The following is a 24,087-nucleotide window of genomic DNA, read 5'->3' on the forward strand; positions in this document are numbered from 1 at the left end:
AGCTGTATCTGTATCAGTGAACCATTTTTGTTTGTAACAGTTCTCTCCCCCCCAACCCCCCTCTGGTATTTATAAGATCTCATTCCCTTTAATTATTTCGATGCCTAATTATATGTAGGTGTATGTGGGTTCTAGTATCCTATTTTTTGCCAATCTTTTTCTTTGAGTATATCTTATCTCCTTAACTAGATTTGTAAACCAGATTTAATAATTTTTTAACACTTCACTTCCCTTCGCTCTTTGTGTGCATGGTGTTCATGTAGGGATACTTACTGTTGAGTTGAGTGGCTCAAAGAATACCTGGAGTAAGATTTTGGCAGAAACCAATTCCGGCATGGCAAAAGTTTCTGGCTTCATTTATACCTGTATGTAACAGAGTATATGTACTAGAATTAATTTTTCCTCAATACCTATCTGAGTTGGTATGAAAAGTTATTTCCTCAATCTCTTGAGGTTATTTTGGCTTATTTAAATATTGGCTTGTTAATTCGAGAAGTCAAATTCATTTTTACATTTAGATTCATGTTTCTTTTTCTGATTTCTGATAGGCTAAAATTACTTTATTTGTAAAAATCTATTACAAAATTAATTGACTTAAAAATTGGGAGTTTTTTGGGGCACCTGGGCGGCTCAGTCAGTTGGGTGTCTGACTCTTGATTTTGGCTCACGTCATGATCTCATGGTTTGTGGGATTGAGCCCTACGTCAGGTTCTGAGCTGACAGTGCAGAGCCTGCTTGGAATTCTCTCTCTTTCTGTCTCAATGAATAAACCTTTAAAATAAACTTTTAAAAATGGGAGTTTTTTGGGTTTTTTTGAACAATGTCTTACTTTAAACATTTAAAAAAAATTTTTTTTTAATGTTTATTTTTGAGAGAGAGAGAGAGCCAGAGCATGAACAGGAGAGGGGCCGAGAGAGAGAGAGAGAGAGAGACAGAATCCAAAGCAGGCTCCAGGCTCTGAGCTGTCAACCACAGAGCCCAACTCAGGGCTCAAACCCACGAACCGTGAGATCACGACCTGAGCCAAAGGTGGATGCTCAACTGACTGAGCCACCAAGGCGCCCTGAACAATGTCCTACTTAAATAAGAGTGCTGTGATTTCACATCTAGGACCTCAGCCATGTGGCCTCTGGGGAGTCGGTGGATGAAGATGTTCCTCCTCCGTCTGTGTCCTTACCAAAGCTGGCAGCTCTTCTCCGGGTGTTCAGTACTGTAGTGAGGAGCATTGGGGAACGCTTCAGCCCAATTAGAGGTCCTCCAATTACTGAGGCATATGTAACAGATGTAAGTGTCTTTAGGACTTTTAAGTATCATTCAAAAATAAAATGGTTGTGTATTGTAAATGTTTCTCTTTACCTTGTGAACTATGTTATTAACTCTTCATTTGTTTAGTATGTAGGTACATATGTGGCTGCTTTCTTAAATCACCAGGAAAGTAGGGAATCCTCTTGTATCCCTCTTCTTTCCCCACCCCCATATGAGACGAAGGCTACACTGCATTTTAAAATGTGCAAAGTTTTATCTCATGAGATCCTTCATAAATGCATTATTCTTGTTCTTTTAATATTCTTTTAAAATCTTTCATGAAATTAATAATTTTGCTTTTCAACTACTGAGTTTAGTTTTTCAGCATAATAAGAATAGTACATTACAGAGAAATCCTCAAAAAGTAATTTTTTCTGAGCATGGCAGGATGAAACAACTTGATAGCCTGACATCCAAGGTTATAAAATTATAAGAACTTAAATACATAGTAGTGTGAGATCAGTTATAAGAGGCAGTGTGATTGCCCCTCTTCAGCAGCCCCAAACGTGAGCTGCACTGCATTAGTCTAGGGAGTGGCTCTGTCTGATAGAAATGAGAAGGGAACCTGTCATTGGCTGTGCTTGAATAAGAAGGGAGAAACATGCATGATGTAGTCATAAAAGGTTAAATGATTAAAATTTTACTGTTAGGATAAAACTCTCATGTTTATTTACTTCTGTTGAATACGTTGCTAGATAAAATAGGATATTAATTGTATATGTAATTTTTGGTAAGTTAATTGTGTATTTGAGCAGAAATGTCAGATCTTGAAGATAATTAAAACCAGCATTTTGATAGTTTAAACCTGAACAAGATGATTTAATATCTTCAGGCTTGATGATTGTTAGTGTTGAAATAAGGGCAATAAACTCAGATACAAAACAAAAGGAAAGAACAGTCCTTTCCCCGGGTAGTTATATATTTAATATATTCTTTTATGAAGGTCTTCTAGGCCTTTTTAACCTATAGGTTGAAGCCTGGATGTAGTGATTGTTGAATATTACAGAAAAACATACTGTGTCAATTTGTTGGCTTTTTCTTAACTTATTTTTATTAGAAATTTAGTACATTAATAGTGATGCTTATTGTTTAGTGGGGTTTTTGGTTGGAAGTTACATGATTTTCATAATCCTCAAATAAGTATTGTATGTTATGAATGAGAGTTATGTTTCCAAAGAGGCCATCAGTACATGAACTTTCATAAGCTAAGGTGACTAGGATATTTAGTTTTAAAAGATTGATTACCAAAAGCCCAAGTGCTTTAATGGAGAAAGATTATTTTCATGGCTGGTTTATTCCCATGTTAATACTGTTACTGTTCTCAGTACTGGTGTATTTCATGAATATAAAAATTCTGAGCTTCAGCCATTTGGTCACTTCAGGTGGGGGAGGGAGGGTGATAGAAATTGGGTATGAAAGAAATAGAGGATGGCAAATTCCATTTTCTGTCACAGTAGCACTTTAGAATTTTTTAGGCAAGATCATTGTGTGTATTTTACTAAAGATACCCTTGTTATTCAGCCACTGAGAGCTAGAATATTAAGAGACTACTGACAAGGCAGGCAGTTAATTTTCAGTTGAAACTGCATTAAATAGAAACTATTTTTTTTACTCTGTGGAAGCATGTGAATTTTTTTAAAAAGCTGCTTGTTCTCCCCATTTGCAGGTTCTGTACAGAGTAATGAGATGTGTGACGGCTGCAAACCAAGTGTTTTTTTCTGAGGCTGTGTTGACAGCTGCTAATGAGTGTGTTGGTGTTTTGCTCGGCAGCTTGGATCCTAGCATGACTATACATTGTGACATGGTCATTACATATGGATTAGATCAACTGGAGAATTGCCAGACATGCGGTACAGATTATATCATCTCAGTCTTGAATTTACTCACATTGGTATGTGAATTCTTGTTTGTTGCTTTTTAATATGTTTGTTCATTCAGGCCCTTAAATCAGTGTAGAAGAAGTGAAGGCCTTGGTTGTTGTTCTTTTAAGAGTGCATTAATTAGTCGTATTTACATAATCTAGTTTGCTTTTGCTCTGTTATCTGTTTACTTTTAGTGTTTGATCTTAATATAGCTTTTTTCCTTGTCTCTCTTTTTTTGGATGAAACATTGTCCTTCACATAAGACTATCGAGTACACATGATAAATACTGTATCGGTACTTGATAGATATTTTGAAAGACCTTGTTCTGTTTTGTTTCCCAAATCAAACTTGTTTTATAGTGTTTATTTTTTCCTTAACCATAAATATTTCCCCTCCTCTCCGTCTTTTATTATGGGCATTTTGAAGGGTATTAAAAAAATAGAATAGCATAATGAATCTTTGTATTATTTCTATAATTAGAAACACATGGTCCATCTGGTTTCCTCTAGGCCTCTGACTCTCTGTCTTCCTTGCTGTGCTTCCATCCCCAACTGAATTGTTTTAAAGCAAAGTGTAGCTGATATTCTGCTGAGCATTTCTGCCAATTGCCAATGTAAAAAAATGCCCATATTTAAGTGTAGATACAGGTATCCTATTTAAGTGTCTCAACATTTAAATGTTACAATGTTAAGGATTTAAGATATAGTTTAGATATATTACTTTTTTAATTAATATTTTTCAGAACAGTTTTTAAGGTTTTAGAGAAAAATTGAGCCTTAAGTACAGAGTTCCCATACTCTTTACCACAATAGTTCCCCTCATTATTAACTAATCTTGTTTAGTGATGCATTTATTACAATTGATGAACCAAATTGACAGGTTATTAAGTGAGGTCCATAGTTTACCTTAGGGTTCACTCTCTGGATTGTACATTCTAAGGTTTTGACAAATGAATAATGCCACCATTATAGTATCATACTAAATGGTTTTCCTGCCTGTAGATCCCTTGTACTCTACCAATTCATCCCTCCTGAATCCTGGTAACCACTGATATTTTTACTGTATACATAGTTTAGCCTTTTCCACGAGGTCTTATCATTGGAATCAGTGTGTAGCTGTTTCAGATTGGCTTCTTTCTGTTTTCATTTTGCATTTAAAAACGGTTTCTTGTCCTTTTGTGTCTTGATAGCTCACTTCTTTTTGTTTTATTCTTTTAGATTGTTGAACAGATAAATACAAAACTGCCATCGTCATTTGTAGAAAAACTGTTTATACCATCATCTAAACTACTATTTTTGCGTTATCATAAAGAAAAGGAGGTAAGTGATGCCCTGATAAGAACTTCTGGTAACTTAGGTCATTGAAGAGTTGACCTAAGTTGCCTATTAGGCTACATAAATGAAACTGAGTGAAATGCTAAATACTGGATTTAAAATACAATGATTACAGTGATGCCTTTAACTTAGTATTTGTTGATTGTCAGACTGATGGGCCGCTATTCTTTTCATATTTCCGTAATTTGTTTTTATCAAGTTTTATTAAAATTTCATAAAACAAGCAGCTATCTTTTTAAAGTTATAAGTTCAGAAGTACTGTGTATGTCATAAATTTAACTATTAGCTTTTCAACTGACTCCCAGTCAGAACCGCGACAGATTTTCCAAGTAGTTGTTGAAAAACCAATTTTGGGGCGCCTGGGTGGCGCAGTCGGTTAAGCGTCCGACTTCAGCCAGGTCACGATCTCGGCGGTCCGTGAGTTCGAGCCCCGCGTCAGGCTCTGGGCTGATGGCTCAGAGCCTGGAGCCTGTTTCCGATTCTGTGTCTCCCTCTCTCTCTGCCCCTCCCCCGTTCATGCTCTGTCTCTCTCTGTCCCAAAAATAAATAAAAAACGTTGAAAAAAAAATTAAAAAAAAAAAAGAAAAACCAATTTTAACAAATTGCTCTTTTTGTGTGTGTTTTGATACTTTTATGAACTCTTAATATAGAGGACCCTTTCTCTCTAATAAGGTTTTGAAAATGTTTAAAATTTATTTACTTTGAGAGAGCATGCATGAGCGCGTGCCATGCACGTACGTTTGGGGAAGGGCAGAGAGAGAGAGAGAGAGAGAGAGAGAGAGAGAGAGAGAGAGAGAGAGGAGAGAGAGAGAATGAATCCCAAGCTGGCTCTGCACCATCAGCGCAGAGCCCGACACAGGGCAGGAGCCCACCCTCTGAGCCAAAGTCAAGAGTTGGACGCTTAACTGACTAAACCACCCAGGTGCCTCTGAAAATTTTTATAAACTTTCTGATGTATGTAGGTTCCTTAAGGTTGGATTTTTAAAGAAATTAAGGTCTCTGATGTTCTGGACAGTGAATTTCTCGGTCTTCAAATTGATTTGTATCATCACATTAGGCAGCTAGTAATTTTATTTTCCATTTAGTTATCACTCTCCTGCATTCTCTTTTTGAAGGTTGTTGCAGTAGCCCATGCTGTTTATCAAGCAGTGCTCAGCCTGAAGAACATTCCTGTTTTGGAGACTGCCTATAAATTAATTCTGGGGGAAATGACTTGTGCCCTAAACAATCTGCTACATAGTCTACAACTTCCTGATGCCTGTTCTGAAATAAAACATGAGGCTTTTAAAAATCATGTATTCAATGTAGACAATGCCAAATTTGTAGTTATATTTGACCTCAGTGCCCTGACTACAATTGGAAATGCCAAAAACTCGCTAATTGGGGTGAGTCTTTACTTGTAGTGGCTTTGTTTTCATCTCATTTAAGCCTCTTGTCATTGCATGTTTATTTCATTTACTGTTATCATGTCGGTGTGTCTCTGGAGTCACTGTAGAACAAAGTGCCATATTTAGGACATGCCTGGATAATTAAAATTGACAGGAATATTTTCTTGTCGTTAGATTTTGTTTTCTTCTTCCTTTCCTTGACAGCCTTTGAAAAGATTTTTTTCACATTTGTTTTATTTTTAGGAAAATGTCTTTTATGAATTTCTGTTGACTCTAGCATACCTATAAAAAATTTGTCAACATTTTCTACAGCTCAAATTTGTGTAGTTTTTTTAATACACAGCTCCTTCTTCCCTGCTTTTCTCCTTCTGTTCACTAAAGTTAGTGCTTACACATGGTTTTACTATTTGACTGCCTACTTTTCTCTAGGAATACTCATATATTCTTTCTTTTGGGGAAAAGAAGAAAGATAACTTTCCTTTAAGAAATTTGAAGTGACCTTGCTTTTTTGATTTATAATTATTGCTGATATGTATCTTTTCCCCTTCTGTTAGACCTTGAAGGATTGAAAAACATTGCTTCTAATAAAAAATAATAGGATATAATTAAGAGATAAAGTTTTCTAAGAGGGAAGGGAGGGAAAAGCCAATATTTGATGTTTATACTTGCATACTCTCGTGATCACATTGCCTTGTGTCACTCCACATGTAGCTCCTTTTTTCACTGCTCCTTACGGCAGATGTTGGAAGGAGACAGTAAACTCTACTCGGACCCTAACCTTTCATTGTTGAGCACTTCTTACTGTATATAGATTTGAGGAGGTTTTTGTCTTGCACTCTGGAAACAGTATTGGGAAGGGACAGTCAGGTGGAATGGAGTATGTTGGCCGTGGAAGGAAAAGGGAAAGACGGAAAAGGCTTAGAGTGGCAGGAGGTACCTTTTTTCTCATTGGACAGGGCACCTTGCCATTTGCAGCAGATGGAAAATTGAGGAGAGGCAGTCTAGTCTAGTACGCTAAAGGGTACCAAGTGCTTTGTTTAGATCAGGAATTAGTAGACTTTGGCCCGTGAGCCAAGTACACCTCAATACCTATTTTTGTTTTTCTTTTTAAAAAACAATGTTTATTGTCATTTAATTCACATACTACATAATTCCCATTAAAATCAAGGATTTATAGTATGTATAAAAATAGTATAGTGTTGTGTATATATATATATATATATATATATATATACACTATATTTACTGTAGTAAATATGGTATGTAGTAAATATGGTATGTATAAAAAGTTTCTGTAAGGAAACTTTTCTGGAAACAGCCACTCTGATTTATGTTTTTGTCCATGGCTGTTTTCTCACCGCCCTGGCAGAGTTGAAGAGGCGACCATTGCAACAGAGGTATCACCTGACCTGCAAAGTCTAAAATACTTCCTTTCTTCACAAAAAGTGAATGCTGACCCCAGGTTTAATGCACTAGATTGTTTCTGGATTTAAATCTGTGATTTTAGACTTTAAAAATGTGTGCACATACTTTGAAGGACAAGCGTGTCTTGGAGAAACCAAACATTTACTTTCTTCTTACGTCATCAGATGTGGGCACTGTCTCCAACTGTCTTTGCCCTCCTGAGTAAGAATCTGATGATTGTGCACGGTGACTTGGCTGTTCACTTCCCTGCCATTCAGTATGCAGTGCTCTACACGTTGTATTCTCATTGTACCAGGTACTGTGCTGTACGGATACTTAAAATAATTTCTTTTTAATTTTTATGAGGGAAGATGGGCACTTGAAAGTGTTGACTTTGGAACTGCTTTTTTAAAAAAAAATTAGAGATGAAAGATGATTTTTCTTTTGTCTTCCAGGCACGATCACTTTATATCTAGTAGTCTTAGTTCTTCGTCCCCGTCTTTGTTTGATGGAGCTGTGATTAGTACTGTAACTACAGCTACAAAAAAACATTTCTCAATTATATTAAATCTCCTGGGAATATTGCTTAAGAAAGATAATCTTAACCAGGACACAAGGTAACTAAGTGCTAATTTCATAATATGAGATGTTCTTAACTTTCATTAACTTAGCTACATAATTTGAGGGTAAGAAATCCAGCCTTAAGGCAGTGGGGTAGAGCAGCCTCTTCGTTAGGACACACTTGAAAATACAGCTTTATTATTTAATCCAGGATTTCTTGTTCTTTCCCGAAAGAATTGAATGAAACTTCCCTGCCTGCAGTTGTGTAGAAGAATGTACCTATACAGATTTTTTATATTCTGTGCTACACCTTCTGGTTTGGGGAGATTTTCTTAAAAGGCATTCAACTTTTTGACAAAGGAATTTCTATAGTTTGAATTTTTGTTTTCTGTTGCTTGAGATAGTTAAAAAGCCAAAAGCAAACCAATGTAAGAAGAATAGATTTGGGGAGATTTTCTGGTTTGGGGAGATTTTCTTAAAAGGCATTCAACTTTTTGACAAAGGAATTTCTATAGTTTGAATTTTTGTTTTCTGTTGCTTGAGATAGTTAAAAAGCCAAAAGCAAACCAATGTAAGAAGAATAGATTATTTTAAAGCTTTTCTTTCTCTCTTTCTCTTTCTTTCTTTCTTTCTTTCTTTCTTTCTTTCTTTCTTTCTTTCTTTCTTTCTTTCTTTCTTTTTAATGTAAAATCAGTTGTATATTTTGTGTTTCAGGAAACTGTTAATGACGTGGGCTTTGGAAGTGGCTGTTTTAATGAAGAAGTCTGAAACATATGCACCTTTATTCTCTCTTCCATCTTTCCATAAATTTTGTAAAGGCCTTTTAGCCAACAGTAAGATTCTGTGATTTTTAAAGATTTTGTTAATCTACACTTGAAAGGGGTCTTTAGTAAAATAAGAGAAAGATAGTCACTTGAACATTTTCATAACATGAAATGTATAATTCCCATCTCGGGACAGATGCATAATCTGTCTTCGCTTTTGTTATTTTTTTTAATGTTTGTTTATTTTTGAGAGAGAGAGAGAGAGGCAGTGTGTGCATGCGCGCATGTGGGCAGGGAGGGACAGAAAGCGAGAGAGACATAGAATTGAAAGGAGACTCTCGGCCCCGAGCTGTCAGCACAGAGCCTGAAGCAGGGCTTGAACCCACAAACTGTGAGATCGTGACCTGAGCCAAAGTCGGAACCTTAACCGACTGAGCCACCCAGGTGCCCCAAATTTTGGTATTCTTAATACATGAAAAATAAATTGTTTTTAAGTGGTTGTCACATTTTTAATCTTACAAAAATATTTATACATTCCATATACTTTTGAAATTTCCTTCAGAAAAAGGTTTGGGTGAAGACTAGTAACTTTAAGTGGGTTTTATTGAACATATCGTTTTCCCAGCTGTTACTGCCAGTGATGGTTCTAGGCAGGAGCAATGCTTAGTCCATAGTGTGGGCGCTCACTATTTGTTGAACGAGTGAGTGTGTTCAGGAAGTTATGATGTACTGGCATGTGATTTCTTGTGGCAAACTGAAAGTATCTTTTAATTCCTGTTAATAGCTCTTGTTGAAGACGTGAATATCTGTCTGCAAGCCTGCAGCAGTCTACATGCTTTGTCGTCTTCCTTGCCAGATGATCTTCTACAGCGGTATGGACTAAAGCTTCTATCTTCTGACCCTGGGCCTAGTACCTTGGAACTGTTGCTGCACTTCTTTCTGTTACCTGTTTCGTTTTTTTGTAGGTGTGTTGATGTTTGCCGTGTTCAGCTTGTCCACAGTGGAACTCGCATTCGACAAGCATTTGGAAAGCTGTTGAAGTCAATTCCTTTAGATGTTGTCTTGAGGTATAACAGTTGTGTTAGAACAAACACATCCCTCCCACTATGTTTTAACTGCCTAGTAGTCCTTCAGTTTAAGAAAAGACAAATTGCCTATTAGTGAATCAATGTCACATCTTGTGTGGCACTTCTCAGTGACTGAAGACATGTCAAAGGATCAAATTGTCCAGGTCTAGAAGAAAGTAACAAAGTTTAATATTTTTTATAAACTTAGAAGCTCATGGTAATAAGTACCGAATAATTTATATAATAGGGTGCCAAAATGTGTTTCTTAGTAGTTCAGTTATTTGAAAAACTCAACTGTAATCTTTATTTTTTACTAGGTTGATTTTGAAGCTGTAATAATATTTCAGTGTCTGTTTTGAAGTCTGTTTTATTTTTTTACTTCTGCATTTAGTTGGCAAGGAAATAGCCCATTTACAGTATGAACTAGCCTGTTCACTAAAACATTTTGTGTAACAGTGACTTTATTTTCTGTCTACAGCAATAACAATCACACAGAAATTCAAGAAATTTCTCTAGCATTAAGAAGTCACATGAGTAAAGCACCGAGTAACACATTTCACCCACAAGATTTCTCTGATGTTATTAGTTTTATTTTATATGGGAATTCTCATAGAACAGGGTAAGATTTTCTTTGACTCTTTCATCTGGGAAAAGCAACTTAAATGTACTTGAATATCTTGACCCTACGCCCATTTTTGGAGAGAATATGTCAGGAGTGGCAGAATAGAAAGTGATATCTTCTCAAATGGGTTATTTTAGTTTCCAGCAGTAGGAAGAATTGCTTCGAAGATAGCATCTGAAGAAACAAAAATGGGCTTTAAAATTGAGTGATGAAATATGTTTGACAGTTAACTATTCTGACTTAGTCATTAATGCTTCGAGGAGAGGCCTGGGGACATAGACATTCTGCAGGTGCTGAGTTGCAGTGAATGTTTTATCCTGATAGCCAAATTCTCATGGGCCATTTACCGTAATAATCCTTCCACATCGTACCCCATCCTGTTTTAACTGTAAAAGACCTCCTCAGCATGAAAGGTAGGGATATAATGCTTCTCAGCGTTAAGCGTTTTGCCTTTTGAACTAGGAAAAATTGTAGTCCCCTACGCCTGTTCCCCTTGCAAATTTTTTTATTTTTTTTTTATTTAATGAAGTTGTCATTGTCTGTTAAATATGAAACTACTTTTCCCAGGAAGGACAATTGGTTAGAAAGATTGTTCTATAGCTGCCAGAGACTGGATAAGCGTGACCAATCAACAATTCCCCGAAATCTTCTAAAGACAGATGCCGTCCTTTGGCAGTGGGCTATTTGGGAAGCAGCACAGTTCACTGTGCTTTCTAAGTTGAGAACCCCACTGGGCAGAGCTCAGGATACGTTCCAGACAATTGAAGGTAAGTGGCTTTGTGCTTTTTCAAACTTGGTGATAGAAGTACCTTTAAACCCTATATTAAGAAATGATGGGGGCTCCTGGGTGGCTCAGTCAGTTAAGTGTCATAGGCTTGATAGCGGATCCGGTCATGATCTCATGGTTTGTGGGACCAGGCCCCTCTTTGCGCTCTGTACTTGTAGTGTGGAGCCTACTTTGGATTCTTTCTCTCCCTCTCTTTCTGCCCTTCCCACTTGTGTGTGCTGTCTCTCTCTCTTTCTCTCTCTCTCTCAAAATAAATAGGCTTTAAAAACAAATGGGTTTCTTATCTTTGTTCAGAGATTTGAGGTTATATGCTTTTTTTATTCCTCAATAATTGATCAGTCTTTCAGATAATATTTGCTAAAATAACCTTTCATTGAATAATTGTGTTGACAACAGCATGGATGTCTTTTTTTGTTAAAAAAAAACTAGGGGATTTGTGTTAAGAAAACATTTTTCCCCCTAAAATAAAAGACCTTTCATGTTGTGAATTTTGTTTTTAAATGGTAGGTTAGAGAGGATGCTTGACAAATAGGAATTTGTGAAATTATCTCTAACTTCTAGAATCTTTAGAGATGTCTTTTAAATATGGAATTCTGTCTTTGCTTTAAGGTATCATTAGAAGTCTCGCGGCTCACACGTTAAACCCCGATCAAGATGTTAGTCAATGGACAACTGCAGACAATGATGAAGGCCACAGTAGCAACCAGCTTAGACTTGTTCTTCTTCTGCAGTATCTGGAAAATCTGGAGAAGTTAATGTATAATGCATATGAGGGGTGCGCTAATGCATTAACGTCACCTCCCAAGGTTGGTTCCAGTGGGTTGAGTGTTGCTTTGTAGCAGTTTCATGGTCAAGCCTGGCAGTGTGTGCAGAGCTGAAATCCCAGTAGTCTTGTGTATTTGAGACGTCTGTACCTAAAATTTTAACCAACCGTGAGCTCTTCTTTTTCTTTATTCTAAAGGTCATTAGGACTTTTTTCTATACCAATCGCCAAACTTGTCAAGACTGGCTGACGCGGATCCGACTCTCCATTATGAGGGTTGGGTTGTTGGCAGGCCAGCCTGCTGTGACAGTGAGGCATGGCTTTGACTTGCTTACAGAAATGAAGACAAATCTATCTCAGGTAAAGTGTATCTGGAGTTAATTTCAAATCTGTTGATTAGAAAAAGTTGAGTTTAATTCCTTGGTTGTGATTTAATCTATGAATGAAATAAGTTAAAATTTCTGTTCCAAGTCACTATTCATATTTTGTGCTTAGAACATGTCAAATGTTTAAGGGCTTGGAACTTTAAAGGTAGTTCTAAGAAACTTGTAGAAGAAATAGTTCTTGTAATCATTTTTAGGAACTATAATGTACAGGAGAATGCAGGTAGTAGTTTTTTAACGTATGCGGAAGTGTATATAATAATGTTATAATGAATGGGAAGAGTGCTCGTTTATAAATGGGTTCAATAAACAATTGGAATCCAAAAATAACAAATGTTTCTTAATTCGATAATAGCAGTAGGCAATATTCAGGCATAAAATTAATCATCCTTTAGTTCATGGTTATTTATATTTGACTTTTGCTTTATATTTACTGCATATGTTACTCCTACAGATAGCACAGTTTAAATTTTGGATAACTTTTTTTTACTTTGTAAAGCCTGACACCATCTGCTGTTAAGCTTGTGTCAGTTACCTTTTGTAGCCACAGTATATGTAAAATTTCAAGAATTCTAAGCTAATAATGTAATGTTGTAAAAATAATTGTTAAATACACGTGCTTTTAAATGGGCTTTGGTTGTGATCAGTGGTTGTAAATTTAGTAGATGCTTGAATTTTAATGGTATTGAGGTCTGTGGTTAATTGTTGTGAATGAACTTCCAGGGGAATGAATTGGAAGTAACCATCATGATGGTGGTAGAAGCTCTGTGTGAGCTGCATTGTCCTGAAGCCATACAGGGAATTGCTGTCTGGTCATCCTCCATTGCTGGCAAGAATCTTCTCTGGATTAATTCAGTGGCCCAGCAGGCAGAAGGGAGGTAAGTTGGAAGGTAGGAAATAGGTAATGGGATATCTTTACATTTAAACCCTCTGTATTCCTGGATAACATTGTAGTTAAATGTTAAAACAGCTTTGTTCAATTTCAGCAGTTGAAACTTGCTGTGAATCACTTTACTAGGAGTCATCTTTAGTCTGTTCTTTAACAGCAAAACTTAGATGCCTTTCTTACTTACAGATAGTAAGAAATCCTCCTTAAAATAAGATCTGCCAATTACTTGCGTCATAATTGATAACCTTTCTTGTCAGAGTCTGGTACAAACTGTCCTTCATGGCTAGAGGGCTTGCTCATTAGCCCTGTGCACTCATTCTCTAGGTAAATGAATATGTATTGCAACAGACTGTGTATATTTATGTCCGTTCTCCCAAGTCTGGAAAATGTGGGAAAAATAGAAGAACTCATAATTACATCTGCTAGTGATAACTGTTAGTTTTGGTGTACGTGCCTCTGTAGTTCCTTTTTCTTTTATATACAGTCTTCTCCCCATGTTTCTCAGAAATGGCTGTGTTTCTGCTACTCACATCATTTTGTTTTTTCTATTCAGTAACCTTTAAAAAAATATTTTGGCATGTTAAATATTCTACAATGTTATTTTTAATGACACAGTTGTATTTTTTGTGAGTGCACCATAATTTAACTTTCCTTATTCTTGGACAGTAAGGTTGTTTCTGATGTTTTTTACTAATCTTAATGTACCATGGCACTTAATTCTTCATAGTAAGCTATAGCTTATAATTTTGTTTCTTTTGTTTGAATTCATTCCTGCAAGTTGATTTACTAGAAGAAAGGCTACAGACGTTAAGGCTTATGATACATACTGTTGCAAAGTTATTGTACAGAAAAGAGATTCCATTTTATATCCTTAATGATAGAGTAACCTCTTCCCTTTGCTGTTGTGAATAGTGAGGGTCACTGAGAAACAACCACCCTGCCACCATCATCAGTGAAGATAATTTGTTTTAATTTATATGTTTTTAGTAATGATTAATATAACTTTCTGGGGCGCCTGGGTGGCGCAGTCGGTTAAGCGTCCGACTTCAGCCAGGTCACGATCTCGCGGTCCGTGAGTTCGAGCCCCGCGTCAGGCTCTGGGCCGATGGCTCGGAGCCTGGAGCCTGTTTCCGATTCTGTGTCTCCCTCTCTCTCTGCCCCTCCCCCGTTCATGCTCTGTCTCTCTCTGTCCCAAAAAAAATAAATTAAAAAAAAAAAAAAAACGTTGAATATAACTTTCCCCTTAAGTTCTATTGACCATATGTGATTTTTAGAAACACAGATTTTGTCTTCGTGGCCTCTCATATTTTCCTATACTGATATGTCAAGTATAGGAAATCCTGCTATACTGATAGAGCAGGATTGTTGATGCGGTCTAATTTCTTGATTTATAATTTGTTTTTAATGTTTATGGTGTTTTTTCATACCTGGAAGTTTTAAATTACACCATTAGTATCTGTTACTTTATGAATTCTTTTTTAAAACTTGTTCTTCTACTTAGCCTTGGCATATAATGAGATCAGATACTTAATATTTTCTGTTATTTTATACTGCCTTTAAAAAACTTTAATAGTGTGTACATTTATTTTCATTTGTTGTGAGGAAAAAATCTAATTTCGTGCACCCCACCCCACACAAAATAATTAATTCGTTTGCTCAGTTTATTTGAGTGATTAATTTTTTTTTTTAGTTTTATTGGAAATGAAGTCTGTGGATAATTTAAAAGTAAGGACTGTTTGAATTTGCATTGAAGGTTTGAAAAGGCCTCTGTGGAGTACCAGGAGCACCTGTGTGCCATGACAGGTGTTGATTGCTGCGTCTCCAGCTTTGACAAATCCGTTCTCACGTTGGCCAATGCTGGGCGTAACAGTGCCAGCCCCAAACATTCTCTGAATGGTGAGCGTCCAGGATTTAAATAAAAAGTCGTATACGCTCAGATAGTTTGTATTAATGATCCTGTTGTATCGTTTAGATTTCTCTGCTCATTAAAATATTTATAACTTCCCTGGATCTCTCTGTTTTATAAAATACATTTACTCAGGTGAATCCAGGAAAACTGTGCTATCCAAATCAACGGACTCTTCCCCTGAGGTTATAAATTATTTGGGAAATAAAGCATGTGAGTGTTACATTTCCATTGCGGACTGGGCTGCCGTGCAGGACTGGCAGAATGCTATCCACGACCTGAAAAAGAGTACCAGCAGCACTTCTCTCAACCTAAAGGCTGATTTCAACTACATAAAGTAAGGACTGTTTTTCAGCTCAATAAATTTTCAGCAACCTTAAAGTCTGCCTCTATGGCAGAAAAATATTAAAATTGGTACCATCTACTACTGCAGCATGTTTGAAGTTCTAGTAATACTGCTGTTCAAAAAATGACCACAATGAGAAACCAGCGTTAGATATGAGGAAGATACTCATACGGTGGAAAACAGACTTGTTAACTGTTGAAACGGTCATTTGATCTTCATTCTCAGAGCTTATGGTTTTAAAATCAAAAGGAGTGAAAGCAAATTTGTTACTGCTTTAGGAAGAGTCACATTTGATGACTTTTCACGGTTGGTGGGCTCAAGCCCCACGTCAGGCTCTGTACTGACAGCTTGGAGCCCGGAGCCTGCTTTGGATTCTGTGTCCCCCTCTCTGTCTACCCCTTCCCTGCTCACGCTCTGTCTCAAAAATAAGGAAACATTAGAAAAAAATGAACTTCTCAAAAATATTCTTGAGAGGACAGAGTTTATGAACATTTATAAAATCAGCTCCCTTTCTTTTCATCTCCATATTTCTCTGTGCATTTATTAATCCCTTAATTCAAAATGTAGGTACTGGGAGCCCCTGGCTGGCTGTGTCAGTAGAGCATGCAGTTCTTAATCTCAGGGTCATGAGTTCGAGTCCCATATTGGGTGTAGATATTATTTAAATAAATGTTAAAATTAAAAAACAAAAAACAAAATATATGTACTGAATTTCTTAATTCAAAATTTGTGTACCCCCAAGAGGTTGGGACACAGGAGTCGTTAGCTGTCCTTCCCATTGTGGAGCTCAGCTTCTAGGGAGCAAATGGGTTAATGGGTAATTTTTCCATTGAGCATGTACTATGTGCCAGGCAGTGGGGTGTAGCACCTCATGAAACATGAATTCCGACTCTTGAGGAGTTCCCTTCTAGATGGACACACAGGCAGATAGACAAGGTTGGGAATGCCATCAGCATGACATTTGGGCGAAGACTTAAGGAAACAGATCTGATGAAAGAATAATGTGCTTTGAGTGTTCTGGAAATGGCCCAGAAAGTGGCCCAGAGGCCACTATTATTGAAGCAGAGTCAATAATAGGAGATCAGGATAGAGGGTAGATGGGGAACTGGGAGAAGGACTTTGACTCCTAGTAATATGGAATATCTTAGGTGAGATTTGAACAGGAGAGGCATGTCGTGATTTGACTTAGTCATTCCCCCTGCTGTTGGGAAGAGACTGGAGGTGGACGGCAGGGGTGGCAGCATGTAGACCATTTATCTGTGGGACAAAGGTGGAGGGAGGACAGACACTGTTAGTTGAAGCAGGAGCACACAGAACCAGGAGGTGTTTTTACGGTGCATATGAAACATGCTGAGGAGAGTAGTAAGCAGTTAAGAATTGGATTTGGAACAAAGGAGAAAAGTCTAAGCTAAAGAGTGATTTGGGGGTTCATTAGCATATAGATGACAGTAAAAGACATTTTTTTTCTCTTCACACTTTGTGATTTCGTGGCTTACAAAGGCTCTGGAGTACAGATTAAGCTCTGGAGAAGGGTGAGTGAAAAGGAAAGAAGGCCAAGGTCAGAATCCTTACGAGCATCTTTGTTCCAGGAAGGGAGAGGAAGCCACTGATAAAAACAGAAAGACACTGAGGAGAGAAAAGTCCAAGATGTAGGAGAAGCAGACTGGAATAGTCAGTCTTGTCAGAAGCTCCAGAGATGACAAGCAAGAAGAGCTTTGTAGAGAGAGATCACGAGAAGCAGCTGGGTTGAGTAGTACTATTGAGTGGTGGAGAAAGTTGAAAATCAAAAGCTTTAGTTAGGTTACTTGGGTGGGGAGTTTTTCCTGAAGTCAAGGAGAGGAGGAGGCTGTGGCTGGAGGAGAATGTTGTGTAGTTACCTGAAATATTGGAGAGTTTTAGTGTTCTTTCAAGTTCACGGGAAAGAGTGACAGGAAAGCAGAGGTTTAAGAAACAGGATAAATAACATTGAAGGATCAACTGGGCCCTACTTTTTTTATGCCTCAAAGAAAGCAGCGGAAGTTGGATATAGACTGTTTTGGGAGTGGATAGATGGTGGACTAGAGGTAAGGGGAGAGGAAATGAAAGGGTAGAGGATAGATGGTTGGGCTTTTTGTTTGTTTTATGTTTTTTTTTTTTCGAGGAGTCCGTCATTAGCTGACAGCGTGAGGGCATTGTAGAGTATAGTGGGGAGGGACACGGGAACCTGCCCCTGGAGAGGACTCAGATCCAGTAGTGGCCGGAATGATCAGGGTGCTGTCACCAAACCTCAACAGTTCTTCAGTTACAGTTTACGTGAGAAGCTGGCATTTACCTTAATCCAAGCTTGGAGCTTATCCAGTGGAGGCAGGTGCAGTTATTGATGTCATATTTCCAGTGCTGGCTTCAAGCTGAGTTGTAAGGCAGGTGACACAGTGAGAGGATGGAAAAGATGAGAGATTAATAGAATAGAAAGAGATGAGAAACTAAGTCATCTTCTTGGTTGGAAATCAGCTGTAGTAGGAATGGGAACAGAGTGAGTGATCTGAAAGTAGCAGGAAGGAGCTAGGAGAGGGCCTCTCCTCATATGGATGCTGCAGGACTAAAGGAGTTTCAGAGGTGCCACCATTTTCAGATAAGGTGAGGAGATGGAAAGGAAGAATTCTCTGAAAGAAGAGAAACAGGTTCCGTGAGACACGTTGGAGAAGGAAGAGAGGGAGGATGGCCAGCAGTGAAAGGAGGCAGGACGAGGATGGAGCCCTGAGATAGTAGGACAGGAGCCCTCCAGGGGCTTAGGCTTTAGGTAGGGAATGGGGTCGCGTAGGGAACGGAGAAGTAGCTTGGGGAGAATCAGATGTTGCCATTGCCCTGCAGCGGTCTGTCAGTTTGTTGGATGGGCCCGGAGGATAACAGACTACAAAAAGAGGACAGGTGAGCGTGCTAAACTGAATGTCTATAGTTGTGGTTTTCCGGTTTGCCACTCCAATTTTAGTGCCAATTAAGTTGGTAGTCCCATCTTCAAAATAGAAATAAAATGATGGCCTACGTAGAAGGAACTTCACCAAAAGAATGCTGTATAACTGGGCTTTTTCCAGAATTTGTTCTGCCTTTCTTTTGAATGATTGCACGGGCTGGATAGGGTGTGATGTAAGCTAACTGATGTTTTAATTACAGATCACTAAGCAGTTTTGAATCTGGAGAATTTGTTGAATGTACTGAGCAGTTAGAACTGTTACCAGGAGAAAATGTCAATCTACTTGCTGGAGGATCAAAAGAGAAAATAGGTATTTGAGATAATAATCTTAAAATTAAGTATTTTATGGACAAGTTGCCCAAAATATTTGGCTTAGTATTTCACTGGAAAAATGGGAGGTTTTTGTACATTTATTTTGGGGCAGAGTCCCACGCGAAGGAACGTATGTAGGGCTGTTTTACTTACATTTGATTTGGCAATGGAAAGAGTTTAATTAAAGTTAATCTAACTTAAAAAGACTGTCATAAGACTTGGAGATTTATCTGGCCACGTTTGAAAAAGTTCAGTGTTTAAGCTAAATATTTTTCTTAGCGTCTTAATGTGGTTCGTTAATTTCTTTACCCCAACTGGCACATTCTGTAAAATACTGCACTAAAATTAGTATTGTGAGTACTTTGTGTGTTAGCACCGCTTTGCCAAATTCAGTAAGGTTTGCAAAATAGGTGTAGATTTGCCCCTTTAAAATGTAGCGTATGTTGGTTTATTGATTTTCGAACTTGGGAAATCAGCTGATTTGGGTGGGTGTGAGATATAATTTGAATGCAGACTGTGACTTTTATATAGCTCTCAGAAATGCTTCATCATAGTGTTCAGCTGGCTGAGCTTAAATATGAAAGAATGTATTCATCAGTGATAACTTTTTAATACTGTTAAAATGTCTTCTCATTCTTAACACGTTAAAAACAACTTAGCGGAATTTATTTAACTTCTCTGTAGATATGAAAAAACTGCTTCCTAACATGTTAAGCCCAGATCCAAAGGAACTTCAGAAATCGATTGAGGTTCAGTTGTTGCGAAGTTCTGTTTGTTTGGCAACTGCTTTAAACCATATAGAACAAGACCAGAAGTGGCAGTCCATAACTGAGTAAGTTTAATCCAAAGGAGGTTAATGTGCGCTGTGTGTACCATATGGTGAATGTACGTACTTGGCGATGAATCACTTAACAGTTCGCTATAATGCTAGTTAGTCATGATAGCTTCGTTTTCGTTGTAGAAGTCACGTGAAACGTGAGTGCCCCTTGCCAGCATATATAGAGGTTGAAACTAAATAAACTGTAGAAATCCACAGAAGCATGTCTTGACTTGCTTGTGTCATTTTACTAAAGGGCAGACAGCTCTTCTTCCTTTCCCCTCTTTGGATGCCACTGTGGTAGCATCTTATCAAACTGCCTTATCTCTTCAGTGATTACCGGCTGGAAAATCTCATTTGTTAATTAACAGTATATATTTTGTTTCAGAAATGTGGTAAAGTACTTGAAGCAAACCTCCCGCATAGCTATTGGACCTCTGAGACTTTCTACTTTAACGGTTTCACAGTCTCTGCCAGTTCTAAGTACCTTACAGCTGTATTGCTCTTCTGCTCTGGAGAACACAGTTTCTAACAGACTTTCAACAGAGGTGTGTATGTGTGTATTTTTATCAGGATATTTTTGTGAACATTAATAGGCATTTGTGTAGAAAAAGATTTCTTTGAAAAAAAATTTTTTTTAATTTTTAAAATAGTATTTGTAGCATTTGTTAGACAAGGTAGTAAATACAGAAATCCAAAATGCCATTTTCAGGTACATTTTCATTTGAGAAGTGTATGAGGCAGATGGAGGAAGTAAAGATAGAGAGTTTTAAGGACGGCTAATTGCTTAATTTTTTCCTTTGCTTTGTTTGTTTGTTTGTTTTTGGAAGAAGAGATAGTGTATGTAAATATATTTCCGTTTGACAGGTGTTACAAATTTTAGATTTGATTAGCGAAGATACCCGCGAGGTGCCTGGCTGGCTAGGTGGTAGAGCATGCGACTTTTGATCTCCAGATCTTGAGTTCAAGCTCCGTGTTGGATGAAGAACATACTTCTAAAAAACAAAAACAAACAAACAAAAAAACACCCCATCCTTCTCCCAGATAGGGGACAGTTTAACCAAAGATGGGCCCTTCCCAAGGCAATTAGAATCTTTGAGAATCTGCTAATAAAGTAGTAGTTTTATGTTTCTCTGTAATCTAACTTCTGTTTTATAGTTAATATGCTTGTGTTTATTTTTTTTTTTAATTTTTTTTTTTCAACGTTTTTTAAAAATTTTTTTTCAACGTTTTTTATTTTTATTTTTGGGACAGAGAGAGACAGAGCATGAACGGGGGAGGGGCAGAGAGAGAGGGAGACACAGAATCGGAAACAGGCTCCAGGCTCCGAGCCATCAGCCCAGAGCCTGACGCGGGGCTCGAACTCACGGACTGCGAGATCGTGACCTGGCTGAAGTCGGACGCTTAACCGACTGCGCCACCCAGGCGCCCCTCAACGTTTTTTATTTATTTTTGGGACAGAGAGAGACAGAGCATGAACGGGGGAGGGGCAGAGAGAGAGGGAGACACAGAATCAGAAACAGGCTCCAGGCTCCGAGCCATCAGCCCAGAACCTGACGCGGGGCTCGAACTCACGGACCGCGAGATCGTGACCTGGCTGAAGTCGGACGCTTAACCGACTGCGCCACCCAGGCGCCCCTCTTGTGTTTATTTTTATAAAAATGTGCTTTATTGATAAATTGGACTTGATTTTTTCTTTCTTTTTAAGGCAAAGCAAAGATTTATCTTAGACTGTCTCTTTTCCTCTTGTGGTTAGAAGATAAAATGAAGAAAGGGGGGAGTTGAATAGACAAGTAGAGCTGAGTAGCTGGTTTAAGGGGATGCAGGTTAACTCGGTCTACAACCATGCATGGAGTCTGTTTGCATTAAGTAGTTTTGGTTTTTCTCTGGCAGGATTGTCTTATTCCACTCTTCAGTGAAGCTCTGCGTTCATGTAAACAGCATGATGTGAGGCCGTGGATGCAGGCCTTAAGATATACCATGTACCAGAGTCAGTTGTTGGAGAAGATAAAAGGTAATTAGCTTGGATTTTTTTAATAGCTTTGATTGAGATATGATTTACACATTTGGCATGTACAGATCCATGAGTTTTGACAGATCTTTACCACCAGTTCATTCAAGATCTATAACATTTATATCACCGCAAAAAGTTTTTCTTATGCCTCTACCCATTCGCCTCTCCCATGTGTCCTGTCCTGGGCAAGTGCTGATTTGTTTCCTGTCACTGTAGATTAGACCTGTCTTAACTAAAGTTTTGTATAAATGGGATCATACAACTCTTTTGTGTCTGGGTTCTTTTCGGCATTTTATTTTTAAGTTTCACCTGTGTTGCGTGTATCAGTAGTGTGATCCTTTGTGTTGTTGAGTAGTGTCCATTTGATGGATGCACCATAATTTATCTGGTTCTTTGGATAGATCCTGGAGTTGTTTTAAAATGTGGGCTATTATGTGTAGAGCCGCAGTGAAATTCATGTACAGGTCTCTGGGTGGACATATATTTGTGTTTCTCTTGAGTAAATGCCTGTTAGTGCAATTGTTGGGTCGTAATGGTTCAACGTTAAAAATAAGTTGGCGAATTCTTAGAACGTGTTTGTACATTTTACATTTCTTCTTGTGTCTCTCTTTGGTGGTGTTGGTCTTTAATTTTAGTCACCTGGCACCAGTGTATAGTAGTATTTCATTGCGGTTTTGTTTGCATTTTCCTGATGATTAATGAGATTGAGCCTCTTCATTTGCATAGTGACCACTGTGTATCTTACTTTTTAAAGTGTTTAAATCTTGTCCGTTTTTAGTTAAGTCATAAACTTGTTTATTTGTTCTGGATATGAATTCTTTGTCAGATATAATGGACTGTGGATGTTAAGTTTTAAACACTCCAAATGAGTTGACAATTAGTATTTGTATAAATATTAGTAGATCTCATTTTTTTTTTTTAATTTTTTTTTTAACGTTTATTTATTTTTGAGACAGAGACAGAGCATGAACGGGGGAGGGTCAGAGAGAGGGAGACACAGAATCTGAAACAGGCTCCAGGCTCTGAGCTGTCAGCACAGAGCCCGACGCGGGGCTTGAACTCACGGACCGCGAGATCATGACCTGAGCCGAAGTCGGCCGCCCAACCGACCAAGCCCCACAGGCGCCCCAGTAGATCTCATTTTTAAGAAAGAAACGTCTCTTATGTTAAAAGGGTGTTAGCAATTTATTGCTTGAAAATGGAAAAGTTGCCAGAATTCTGTAGAATTGTAGTTGAAAATTGCGGTAGCTAAGATTACTGAATACATTTGCGTATTAAATTTCAGGGGGACCTGGGTGGCTCATTCAGTTAAGCTCCCAACTCTTGATTTTGGCTCAGGCCATGATCTCACGGTTTGTGAGATCAAGCCCTGTGTCAGGGCTCTACACTGACAGCACAAAGCTTGCTTGGGATTCTCTCTCTTCCCTTCTCTCTTTGCCTCCCCCACTGGCACGCCCACGTGCGCTTTCTTTCTCTCCCTCTCTCAAAATAAATAAACATTAAAAAAAAATAATTTCAAGTAAGGTAATGCTGGGGTGTGGACTCGCATTGCAGAGTGATTACTGGGAACTGTGACTCTCCTGGACTCTCAGTGCTGTATATATTTGGGTTGGATCGTTAGCCCAACTTTTGCAAATGGAAGGACCTTAGGGCAAGTCATTAAACTTCTGAGTCACATTCCCTTTCAGTTCTGGGTATTGCCTTGCTGAGGAGATTCTTGTAAGAATTATGGGAGATGAGATAAGGCATATAAAAGCCCTGATGCAGAGCATGGCATATAGTAGGACTACAAATACCATCTTCTTTCTCATCCTTCCCATATTGAACAAGTTTTAAAATTGGGAATAAAAAGTCAGTAACTCAGCAGTTATATTTGAGACAAAACTCCACTCCACCTTGCCTTTTTTTCTTCGGCAAGTGCTTATGAACTGTGTGCTTTGTGCCAGGTATTGTGCTCGAAGTTGGGATGTAATGGTGAACAAGACTGTTTTCTGCATTCCTAAGACCAAAGGGATTCTAGAGTCTAGCAGGGAAAACTGACGTCGTACAAGGAACAGCAGTGGTGTGCTGAATGGAAGTGCACGTACATGGTGCTGAAAGGACATAAAACAAGAGCACCGATTTAATCCTAAGAATCAGTCGGAAAAGGATTTGGGGAAGAAGTAACATTTAATCTGATACCCGAGGGAGGTAGAGATGAGAAGGAAGGCGGTGGACCATTTGGCTGGAAAAAACATGGGAAGGCCAGTGGCAATAATGAAAGATTCTTAGGTGACTCAGTTTGCCTAAGGGAGAATGGGAAGAGAGGAAGCTGAAGGAGACTGAGATTGGAATGAAATGTAAGGCATCAGTGCCTTTCAAGGCAAATTCAGGAGTTGGGATTTTGTCTGGGCAGTGGGAAGCCTTCAGAGGGAAGTTAAGTGTTCAGGTTTATCTTTGTATAAGATGACTTCAGTTGCAGGTTGGAGAATGGACTAGAAGAGGAGAAGACTGGGGGCAGAGGGACCCATTAGGCTAAAGTCCCTGCTAAAGGTGACCAAGGTAGTGTGATAGGGGTAGACAAAAAGTAGATGTGATAGGGCTGAAAGTGAAGTCCTGTGATGGCTGCCAGG

The 24,087-nt window shown here is 38.3% G+C and overlaps 1 protein-coding gene across 4 annotated transcripts in view; it reads left to right on the top strand.

Moving 5' to 3' along the window:
* The window catches only part of SMG1 (SMG1 nonsense mediated mRNA decay associated PI3K related kinase), a 127,613-nt gene that overhangs the window by 63,686 nt on the left and 39,840 nt on the right, over positions 1-24,087 (top strand). For all 4 annotated transcript variants that reach the window (XM_058710888.1, XM_058710886.1, XM_058710884.1 and 1 more), the window contains 20 exons: positions 1,111-1,284; positions 2,972-3,196; positions 4,386-4,487; positions 5,618-5,887; positions 7,480-7,610; positions 7,750-7,911; positions 8,570-8,688; positions 9,404-9,491; positions 9,585-9,686; positions 10,165-10,305; positions 10,876-11,075; positions 11,705-11,901; positions 12,057-12,218; positions 12,965-13,119; positions 14,884-15,026; positions 15,172-15,373; positions 18,533-18,642; positions 19,329-19,476; positions 19,850-20,009; positions 21,355-21,475. In XM_058710888.1, the coding sequence (XP_058566871.1) occupies positions 1,111-1,284; positions 2,972-3,196; positions 4,386-4,487; positions 5,618-5,887; positions 7,480-7,610; positions 7,750-7,911; positions 8,570-8,688; positions 9,404-9,491; positions 9,585-9,686; positions 10,165-10,305; positions 10,876-11,075; positions 11,705-11,901; positions 12,057-12,218; positions 12,965-13,119; positions 14,884-15,026; positions 15,172-15,373; positions 18,533-18,642; positions 19,329-19,476; positions 19,850-20,009; positions 21,355-21,475 (3,112 nt within the window). The remainder of the gene's footprint in view (positions 1-1,110; positions 1,285-2,971; positions 3,197-4,385; positions 4,488-5,617; positions 5,888-7,479; positions 7,611-7,749; positions 7,912-8,569; positions 8,689-9,403; positions 9,492-9,584; positions 9,687-10,164; positions 10,306-10,875; positions 11,076-11,704; positions 11,902-12,056; positions 12,219-12,964; positions 13,120-14,883; positions 15,027-15,171; positions 15,374-18,532; positions 18,643-19,328; positions 19,477-19,849; positions 20,010-21,354; positions 21,476-24,087) is intronic.

The sequence above is a fragment of the Neofelis nebulosa genome, chromosome 18, assembly GCF_028018385.1.
Source record: "Neofelis nebulosa isolate mNeoNeb1 chromosome 18, mNeoNeb1.pri, whole genome shotgun sequence".
NCBI classification, from domain to species: Eukaryota; Metazoa; Chordata; class Mammalia; order Carnivora; family Felidae; genus Neofelis; species Neofelis nebulosa.